Here is a 10,404-nt window from a genome sequence, read left to right on the forward strand (position 1 = left end):
ATGTATTGGCACCTTAACTTTGTCAGAGACAGCACAAGCGGATCAGATTATTCTAGGGAATTTTCTATATCGTCGGTTGGGTCTACTGTGCAATCCGTTTAGAAATCTGATTCGCTTGTCGTAAACACCCTGGTACATTTTGACGAAATCTGGTACATTTTTCTGGTACTAAAGTTTTCTTTTCGTCGGCAACACTGCTCAATGATGTGATTCGCCAATCATCAAGCTTGAAAAGTGCCGATTGTTGACTGTCGCGCGTACAGTCATTCGGTCCTGGTTGCGCATGAAAGAGAACCTTGAAATTATACCGTGAAAAAAGTCATGACATCGAAAACATTGTGCACGTAGCGACGAAATGAGACGAATCGTGTCGTGACGTTAAGAAACGTGGTTTGGTCGACTGAGGAACGCTCTCAAGGTTAAGTCCCGCCGATCTATCCATATATTCAAATGGTCTCGCGTTATAACCTTTGTCACGTATGCGTCCCTTATATCAGCTGATGAGTTCGACGTAACTGTGCTCACAGCAGTAGATTTCCAAAACAGTTCGCCCCTCACGATTGAAGGAAAAAGACGTTGTCATGGCAGATATTGCCTTAGGAGAGCTCAGCAGCGATCAGACTGAAAAAGTACTACAGTTCCAGGTACATAAATGTTTTTATTGTAATTTTGGCAATTCTTTCACGATTAACGACGTAACCATTATTTTCAGGACCTCACTGGGATCGAGGATTTGTCAGTATGCAGAGATGTTCTTCAGAGGCACAACTGGAACTTGGAAGTTGCAGTTCAGGTATCATATCTTATTTCACTGAATTTTGAATTTTACCAATATTTCTTTCTTCTTTGCAGTATAGTCCATCTGATAACAGCGAGATAAAACTTCATATCTATTTCTCATTGATAACAGAGAAGCAATAGCATATTGACTTATCATTGTTTGATTACTTCATCTTAAATTTTTGTTAATTTATTTTTGTATAATTCCAACAAATATCTTCTATATGCTATGCATATGAATAAGTAATCTTTTTATTTGTATTGACAACTTTTTATTGTAGGAACAACTAAACTTATATGAAGGCAGACCATCCATGTATGCACAAGACTCGCGGTCCCGTCCACCGCAGGTTGTAGATGACAGTAGTTCCAGAATTTATTTCAATTATCCTGGTAGCTCTGGTGGAGGTGGTGGTCTTTTGTCCTATATTTTGTCTATGTGTTATAACATAGTGAGCAGCATCCTACAGTTAGTTTTTGCAATATTTAGGACAAATGTTAGACCTGGTAAGTAACCCATGTCCCCTTGATTATACTTATACTACAAACATATTTAAATTAATCATTTTAATTTTCCTGTTTAAACCTGCTGTTTGATTCAATTGAAATCTTATACCATAAGAAGAAAAAGAGTAGAGTTTATATATACATATATATACATATAAGCACAGGTGTATAAATGTATGTATATTATCACTAAGAACAATGTAATTATCATGTGATTACTTTAGATATCTCCATCTAAAGAATGTTTTTCCAGTTGAGTTTTTTCCATGTTTTTGAGTTTTTTTTCTAGAAACTTTTATTCACATTATAATTTTGTATGTGTCTATAAATTTTAATTTACATTAATGTATATGCTCCATTGTTTACTATTTACCATTTTTCAAAATACTAATACCTAATAAGTTGTCTTGTATTTAGTGATATTTATAGTTATATATTTATTTATTTATGTTTGTTTATTTACTTTTAGAACTCTCTATAGACAGACTCCAATCTTTCTCTTTTTATTGTGATTTATCATTGTACAACCTTCTGAGTTTTTCCTTCACAATAATTTTTAAATTAAAAATAAATATTGATGATTGAAAGTTTGCTAGTTTTCCCTGATCGCATATATCAACTTACAATTCGTGCAACTAATCAAAGCCAATAAATAATATCTTCCAAGTGTCCTCCGATCCAGTGGAAGATGTAGTCAACTTTATTAGGTCTTACGAGGAGCGTTACGGTAACATTCATCCAGTATTTTACCAGGGCTCCTACAGCCAAGCTCTGTCAGATGCAAAGCAAGAATTAAGATTTCTATTGGTATATCTGCATAAAGATGAGGCACAAGACATCGACCAGTGGTGCAGGTAATCTCTCTCACAACGTTAGAATTATTTCTCAAACAGATATGAAAGATATGATCCATATGATTTGACGAAAACTTAATTTGTTTCTTTTAGAAATACATTATGCGATCCGGAAGTAATCCGATACATAAACATACATACCCTATTTTGGGCGTGTAACGTAAAATCCGGAGAAGGTTACAAAGTCGCTGAAGCACTGAAGTCGGGTTCTTACCCCTTCTTAGCGTTGATCGTGTTAAAAGACAACAGAATGACGATAGTTGGTCGGTACGTAAAAATAATCTATCGCACTTTGGATATGATTTTTGCATGCAGAAGCATAAGTTGTTGTTTCTTGAAACTTTTTTTTATTTTAAATTCAGTTTTTTTTCCTATTTCTATACAATTAAACGTTTAAAACTATAACAAGCTAATTTAGAAGAAATTATTTTCTTACAGAATGGAAGGTGCACCATCTTCCGCTGATTTAACGTCACGTTTACAAACGATCATAGAACGTAATGAAATTAATTTGATCCAAGCACGTCGGGAAAGGTAAAAATAAAATTATTTGTAAGACCAGTAGATTTCAATACTTAAAAAAGGTAGAGAATGCTAGTATTCGAGATTTTATATATATATATATATATATATATATATGTGTGTGTACCTTATAATTATATAATACGATTATATTTTAGGGCAGAACGTAGTGCTGCGCAATCTCTTCGACAACAACAAGATCGTGCTTACGAAGAATCGTTACGTGCTGACCAAGAAAAAGATCGCAGGAGAGAAGAAGAACGAAGAGCACGCGAGGAGCAAGAAGCCCGGGAAAAAGAAGAACTAAACGCGCAAGAACTAGAAATCCAACGTATACGACTTGAAAAAGAATTAACTGTTGACAAAGTGCCCCTCGAACCAGAACCATCAAATCCCAACGCATGTCACCTTCAGATCAAGTTTGGAGAAAGAACAATGAAAAGAAGATTTCTTATGACTGACACGGTTGAGGTAATCGTAAATATTAAGTATAAATTAAAAGTATAAATTAGAAACTGTTACCATTTGTATATATAATAAGAATTTATAATATATAATAAGAATTTATAATATATAATAAGAATTTATATAAATCATCTGTCCTCAAATCATTTTTTTGCAGAAGTGATGTATACAGTTTATAATGTATACAATACTGTATACATACAATAATTAATTTTTCTTTTCTTTTTTAGGATGTTTATCATTGGATATTTAGTCAACCAGATTCCCCAGCAAGTTTCGAAATAACAACAAGTTTTCCCAGAAGAATTCTATATCCTTGTAAAGACATTCTAACTCTGTTGGATGTTGGTTTAACTCATAGGGAGGTTCTTCACGTAAACGATCTAGACGATTAATTTTGATCGTTAATTTGGAGATACAGCATTTTTCGAATTTTAGTATCATTCCATGAAAAAATGATACTGTCATGAGAGACACTTATCAAGAGATATTGATACACATGTGGGACAGCATATACATACGTAAACACACGCATACACATGTATACATATAAAAGGAATATATACGTATATGCTGAATGTTTCTGAATGGCTAAACTTTAGAAATCGTCGTAAGGATATCGTATGAACATGAATCTAAAAAAGCATTTGCAAATCCATGTTTATGACGCTTCTTATAATGAATAAAATGTTCCTGAAATTTGGCCATCTATTTCAGAAACACACAGTACATATTTATATATACATATATATGTTTGATACATTCTAATATTTTACGTGAATTATAGTTTACTGGAAGGAAAATACAGTCACAAGGTAACGTCAGGAAATATACCAAAATGATAGGAATCAAAAAGTATGTCATATTATTGCTTATTAAAATTATCAGTGTTAACAAATTGGTACAGCTATTCAGTCACCACCGCACTTATCGAAAAAATGCATTTCGAATAGTAAAAACGCGATAGATAGGAATATGTATTAAATATTAAGAAATCATTATGTGAAGCGATCTCGTAAACAAAAGGAATATACAAGAAAATATTTCTTTTATATCTTCCGATTAAACGGTGTCTTGGTATTAAATGGCGATGTTACATGTATGTTCCGAACAAATTTCAGTACGTGGATAAATTTAAATGCATCTGGCATTTACATAAATTTATCCACGTATCTTCTTTGTTCGTTACATATATACATCACAAATATTTTGGTCTTATATAGATAAATATTATATAAAAAAAGCAGAACATTTTTTAATATGACCGTTATATACATATATATATAGCACAATCAGTTCCTTACTGACTAAATGCGCATATGTTCGTGATATAGTTTAACGAAACTAATATTAACGGTGAATAACGAATTTTATGAATTATAGTATGTAAGTTTCAAGTTCCAATAGAACAAAGAATTTTTATCGACCAATTGAATCATTACAATTTAATAGCATTTATAAATAATATTTTTTGTTCGAATGAAAAATGATTCCTAACATTTGCGACCATTATTAGTACGTATATTATACTAATGTCTGATGTGTGTTGTTCTGAAATGTGATGTAAAAGAAGCATCGAATCTTATCGGTTATCAATCAACACAACTGTCTCTATAGATGATAATAACACTGTTGTAATTTCATATAATTATTTCTGCTGTTTTCTCTTAAGTTCTGTTTTAAGTTCTCTTTTTCGTTCTTACGATATAACGCACGACAAATGAATATAATATATTTCAGTCTTGATTGCCAAATGTTCGTAGTTGATTTATTTCTTTTTTTTCAGGAATTTTACATGCTATATATATATATATTTGCACTCACAAATGACTATGTACAAATTTCTTTTACATATACCATGCAAGTAGGGATAGGAGTAAATACAATATGTCACGAATCTTCAGTCAAATCAATAGAGTGTACCAAAATTGACAAATTGTTATGATTTTTGGGCCAGTTTTCTTGATGCTTTGCTCTAAAAGTGAATGTATTTGAGATACAGTGAATATTTACCCCACGAATAATGAATGCCAAGATTGTAGCTTTCTTCAGCTTTTCAAATAATTTCTATTTTATTAATAAAGCCCAAAATATTTCATAAACATTTATCAACTCTGGCAATGGTACACGATAGCTGAGATAAAATTCTTTTTCGATGATTTTTCGTATTTACCGGAAGATCTTTGAATGAGGCTGTCTTGTCTACTTTACACATTTTATTTTGTATGTGTCTTAGGTTTCGGTGATGATTTTCCTTTCTTTCGTTGCGCTTGACTGTGAGCGCGCAAAATGTTAAATACTTTATTATCTAATTTTACATCAAACCCACCTGTATCCCCAGTACTAATACCAGGGGGAAATTGTAATACGCGACATGCGTTTAACCGGGAAGACCTTAACATATCGTGCTTTGTAACTATCTGAGAACCTCCTTCCACCTTCTTGTAACCACAACGTGGTATCGAAGCTTGTTCTTTTTCTATGCTCTGGAAAATGTAGAATATATTATATTTTGTAACAAGTAATATAATATATAAACAAGTCCATGGTCTATACAATATCTATTTGTATATACATGAGGTATTTTATAAATTTAAAAATATGCATGTCTGCATATAGCACTTACGACAAAACGATCGAAGTCTCTGTTACTGTTGTCAGAGTCAACATTATCTTCATCCTTGATGTCATATGAAGAGGTTCGATAATTAGTGTACGAGATACCCACTAAAATAAGAGAAATAATTTGATATAATTTAAGATGATCAAATATAAAGAGAATCATGATGATCCTCATTACCTTTGGAATCACGATTAACTTTTTCTTCCATACGTTTTAGCATCATATCATGCTCTTCGTTGAATTGATGTTGTAATATATTTGCTATTACTTCATCGTTGTCAGCATCACTTACTTCATCTTTTTGTTCGTCTGCTTGTATTATATTTCTATTGTCTTCGTTTAAATATTCATTTAACTTCCTAGCATATTCATGCAATTTTAGACATAAAAATGTTAAGAGCTTCAAATAATAATGAAAACTAACATGCTCAAACATGATTAAAGATATAGATCAAAGTATATATATACTATTGTGCATTTTAGTCTAGCAAATCTTATGTAAACAGAATTTTTAGCAGTATATAATCATGTACTTTATAGTATGCAGACAATTTTATAAAGCTCCTGTATGTAAATTTATGCAGAAATGACAGAAACACAAGTTTCATAGACAATACTCACATATCTTGCATTTTCACGTCAAGTTGTTCTGTTGTAATATCCGATAAATTGAGAGGATTTTCTACCGGTTGTATTTTTGCCCACGTCTTCGGAGTTGCCATTATTTGCAAAATTACTCTTGTTATCGGTAAAAACCAATAACATTTAAGATCGTATGCACACACGATTAAGCACGACACGCAGAGGTTAAGTATGTGACACAAGAACGTGCAATATCAAACTGTGTACCTCGAAACTCCTCTTCTCCTCTTGTGCGCACGTGAAAATACCATCGAGAAACGTTTGTTACATCAGCGTATATCACTGAGGAGACACTAGTAAAGACCAACCTGACAGTAGGAACACGACCTTTAGATAAATAGCTAGATCTAAAAGCATACAGTAAACCTTGAGCGCTCGCTATGCCATCGTTATACGCTGCCAATATTTAGTCTACAATGCACAATATTAATTTTATGATTTATTATAATTTATTATTACATATTTATTATCCACTTCTGTATCTCGTGACTTGTACAGATAACAAACATCGAACAATCGATACAGTCTGTCGTATCAACAGTGTCATGTCGGTAATGTCAGTGTCATATTGCTCCAAAAAACGTTTATAATTTATTATTATATATTTATGTATTTTTACACATACACATATATGACTATCATAAACGTTGTTTTAAGTTACTGTTTCTTTTTATTCTGGACACATTGTTTCCCGTATATGCATCTAAACTAGCAAATATTTCCTTACTGTTTAAAGCACAATGGAGCTTTCCAATAGATGCATGATATTCAAATAAACAGATATTCAAGTAAACATTACATGATATTCAAGTAAACAAAATACTGCTTTAAAACGGTATATTAAAACGATGTAGCAGTCTTGCAAATTGCACTCCAATTTGCAATTGTCAAGGATCACACACATAAATATACTCGTATACACACTTCTAGTTATTATTAATTTATTCCAGTAAATCTAATACATACACAAACGATTTTTTTTTGTAGTATTTTGTAATATTCCATCGCTTCCCTCAAATTGTTTTTCAAATTCCATAGCTAAACTTTAAACTAATCTTAAAAACTTAGCTATGCCAAAACAATGATTTGGCAAATTTACATTAACGAGAAAACAAAGTAGATTCTAGTTTCTGAAACAGGTAGAAAAGACTGAACAGTATGTATGCTTATTTAAGGTTGTCGGTATCTGTTACAGTTGCATTTAATTGCTCTAAAATAATGCATGGGGTATGTGTCTCTCAATTTACAAATTTAGTCCGAATATATTACTGGGTGTTTTTATAAATACAATGACAGTATGTACAAATATTATTAATGTATGTGTACATATGGATCAAAGAGCTTTTAGATTCGTTATTTGTAACCATGCAAACGCCAAAATGCATCCTTCCAAGCAATTGATTTTAGAAAAATATCTAAAATAAAAAATCTTTATACACACAAAGTGACAAATAGCTTGCACTTTCTTGTAATAAAATGCATTTAGAAGAAAAAGGAGAAAGTAAAGAATAATTCATTTTTCTTGTTATTGTTGATAATATTAAGTGATTAAAAATAATTTTCCAATATTCTAAAAAAAACTGCACAGAAAAACTGATCTGCATCGTATTTAATTATATAACCCATGCATTACAATAGAATACGTGCTATTTTTTTTTAGTGGATTCAAACGTGTAAAAAGGAATGGCAAAGAAGTGTCTCACCGCAATTACCGGTATACGCAGTAATCATGTACTCTAGTGCATAATTAACTGTTGAGTAATAACCAGACACCAATGTTTCGATCAACTCGATCTATTTTAGTAGTTGTATAAACATCAATTAAAAACGATGTTAATTACAAAAGGAAAATCAAATTAACGCACATACAAAACAAAAATTACCTGTATAAATTCTGTGTTGCGCGTATTTGTCCACTATCTTTCATTAAATCGTTATATCCAGATGATAAGCTACATCAATTTCTGATTATAAAGTACTTAATTATTTACTACTACATATGATTAATGTATATTAAGATAATTACAATAAAACTCGCTTATCATTTCTTTTTACGTTTGAATTCGCCTTCAAAAGAGCCGTATTTGACGTTTATATTGGTTTTTTGTTTTTCTTTTAACGGCACTGCCGAATGTCAGTCTTGACTAAAGTGATTGCCGTGGATTTGCTGCAATGGACACATATAATTGTTGCATCATAAACAATATAAAATTGAAGGAACCACAGCAGGCCTTAAAATATCATGAATGTTCTGAATGTTTCCGCGCGTAAACTATTGTCGCGAATTTCGCGAATAAATTACAAGTGACAGACTACTTGAAGTAGCGCACCTTAAGACAAGATAAAAATTCGAGCATTTTAAACTAAAAAACTAAATTTAAATAGATTTAAGTAAATAATGTGTGTTTACTATTACATGCAATGCATTAGACTCTAGAGAGAGAGAAAGAGAAGGGAAAGAGGGAGAGAATATAAATCATATTCTTAAAAGATACTTAAAGAGATAATCTATGTCGCTTCCTATAAAGAACGCATGTATAAATACAAAATGTGAAATCTCGAATCTAGATGCCAAATGTACACGTAATAAATACAGAAGTAATGCAAATTCGATTGTAAAATATTTACGTCTTCACTTGGGGCATCTCTTCGTATTCTTTTCTAGAAAAATTCAGCTAAAAACTGCAATTTACGAAAAATAATGTTACAGCGCAAACGATTCTCACTGGATAGTTCAATTTGCGCTATTTTGTGTCCATGTTTGAGCCATCGTATCCCAACACTTAATATTCAGGCTGTAAAGTAAACGAGATTTAGTTATACAAAATTGAACATTATATCAATAGAGATAATTACTTGAATGTTATTACATTAATATGATTATATTTTAATAACATTATTATATAGGGGAAAAAAATAAAAAATATCTATAATATAAAATCGCGGTAAACGGAAAATATTCAATTAAAACCAGATTTAATTAAATGCAATTACGATATAAAAGAAATGATATGCAATAGTTTGAAATGCCTAATCAAGCATATTTTTTAAGTAAAATTTAAAATAACCATACATATATCTACGTATCTTCTGCAACTGCATTTAGGTTTTAACTCTTTTTTTTACTGTAATATTATGATAATATATTACAAGCAACTGTTACCATTATCTTAACGTTATTACAAATTCACTACAAACCTGTAAATCCTTGCGGTGGTTGGCCTGGTACTGAGTATTGTGGTCGAAAATTGCCGAAATTAGCGGCACCGGCGAAGGTGGCCGGTAACTGTCCTCCTGAGAAACCTGCTGGAAATTGCTGTGCCAATAACGCAGCTTGACCCGACTGAGTACTGCTTCCGCCAGGTGCTGTGGCTGCAAGTCGGCTCAGTATTGACCTCTCTGACATTTGCAGTCTTTGAGCAACTGGAGGAATGCGAGCCAATGTTGCTGGCAAGCGACTTACATCTGATTTCATATCAGAAAGTAATTCTTCCAGCTGATTTAACACCTATGAAAACCAATATATTCGTATCATTAATCTGCTATTTTAGATCAAATATGAGATGTCAGATTGAAACCAATTTTTTTTTCTAAAATAAATAAACTCAATAGCAGTTGATCAATGCAAAGTATCTTTATAACAAAAAACCAACCTTAAGTGAAATGTCACCAACCTTATGTAACACCGCATTGGCAGGTTTATTACCCGCGAGGCTCTCCTTGCTCAAATGTTGGTGGGATTCGGCGAGACACTCAACTTCGGCAAATCGCGCGTTAAGACTCATAGCAGGATGATTTGGATCCTGTGTTAAATTCAGATAGGCAGCTCGCCTCAACTGTTCTTCAATTACTAACGCCTGTTCCAAAAGTTTGAAACGTCTCGCCAGGAACTTATTTTTTATCTCTAAAAAGTTTCCTTTCCCCACATCCATCTTGAATGGTTCATTGATGATCGCAAATCTATAATTTTTATATATATATATATATATATATATATATATATATATATAT

At 32.0% G+C, this 10,404-nt stretch overlaps 3 protein-coding genes across 12 annotated transcripts in view; 1 reads left to right on the forward strand and 2 right to left on the reverse strand.

The window, feature by feature from the left end:
- The first annotated feature begins 241 nt into the window (after nt 1–241).
- LOC116846661 (FAS-associated factor 2) lies at nt 242–4,882 on the forward strand. The gene is made up of 8 exons (XM_032820792.1): nt 242–644; nt 713–793; nt 1,062–1,287; nt 1,955–2,141; nt 2,235–2,408; nt 2,580–2,675; nt 2,822–3,134; nt 3,359–4,882. Exons 1-8 carry the CDS (start codon nt 582–584, stop codon nt 3,521–3,523), a joined length of 1,305 nt encoding a protein of 434 aa, XP_032676683.1. The 5' UTR covers nt 242–581; the 3' UTR covers nt 3,524–4,882.
- On the reverse strand, nt 3,985–7,114 carry LOC116846662 (serine/threonine-protein kinase RIO3-like). Of its 2 annotated transcripts, XM_032820794.1 has the most exons (6): nt 6,853–7,114; nt 6,601–6,740; nt 6,373–6,489; nt 5,929–6,110; nt 5,755–5,855; nt 3,985–5,614 (listed from the first exon to the last, which is right to left on the reverse strand). In XM_032820794.1, exons 2-6 carry the CDS (start codon nt 6,642–6,644, stop codon nt 5,345–5,347), a joined length of 714 nt encoding a protein of 237 aa, XP_032676685.1. In that variant the 5' UTR covers nt 6,645–6,740; nt 6,853–7,114; the 3' UTR covers nt 3,985–5,344. The 2 variants fall into 2 exon arrangements, with proteins under 2 accessions (XP_032676685.1, XP_032676684.1); XM_032820793.1 differs by having other exon boundaries at nt 6,601–7,114.
- Nucleotides 7,115–9,583: 2,469 nt separating this feature from the next.
- LOC116846654 (chromodomain-helicase-DNA-binding protein Mi-2 homolog) overlaps nt 9,584–10,404 on the reverse strand; it is a 12,702-nt gene continuing 11,881 nt past the window's right edge. For all 9 annotated transcript variants that reach the window (XM_032820775.1, XM_032820772.1, XM_032820774.1 and 6 more), the window contains exons 23-24: nt 10,068–10,353; nt 9,584–9,901 (exon numbers count right to left, since the gene is read on the reverse strand). In XM_032820775.1, the coding sequence (XP_032676666.1) occupies nt 9,584–9,901; nt 10,068–10,353 (604 nt within the window). The remainder of the gene's footprint in view (nt 9,902–10,067; nt 10,354–10,404) is intronic.

This window comes from Odontomachus brunneus, unplaced genomic scaffold (assembly GCF_010583005.1).
Source record: "Odontomachus brunneus isolate Ranch 3 - 2012 unplaced genomic scaffold, Obru_v1 Obru_scaffold_066, whole genome shotgun sequence".
Lineage (NCBI taxonomy): Eukaryota > Metazoa > Arthropoda > Insecta > Hymenoptera > Formicidae > Odontomachus > Odontomachus brunneus.

What these genes read in the sequence shown, in the direction of transcription:
- LOC116846662 (XM_032820794.1), bottom strand. Translation starts at nt 6,644, where the DNA reads ATGGTATTTTCACGTGCGCACAAGAGGAGAAGAGGAGTTTCGAG. An exon ending in AGGAGAAGAGGAGTTTCGAG is followed by an intron (nt 6,490 to 6,600) that starts GTACACAGTTTG and finishes ACCGATAACAAG; the next exon opens with AGTAATTTTGCAAATAATGG. An exon ending in AGTTAATCGTGATTCCAAAG is followed by an intron (nt 5,856 to 5,928) that starts GTAATGAGGATC and finishes CTCTTATTTTAG; the next exon opens with TGGGTATCTCGTACACTAAT.
- LOC116846661 (XM_032820792.1), top strand. Translation starts at nt 582, where the DNA reads ATGGCAGATATTGCCTTAGGAGAGCTCAGCAGCGATCAGACTGAAAAA. An exon ending in GACATCGACCAGTGGTGCAG is followed by an intron (nt 2,142 to 2,234) that starts GTAATCTCTCTC and finishes TGTTTCTTTTAG; the next exon opens with AAATACATTATGCGATCCGG. An exon ending in ATCCAAGCACGTCGGGAAAG is followed by an intron (nt 2,676 to 2,821) that starts GTAAAAATAAAA and finishes ATTATATTTTAG; the next exon opens with GGCAGAACGTAGTGCTGCGC.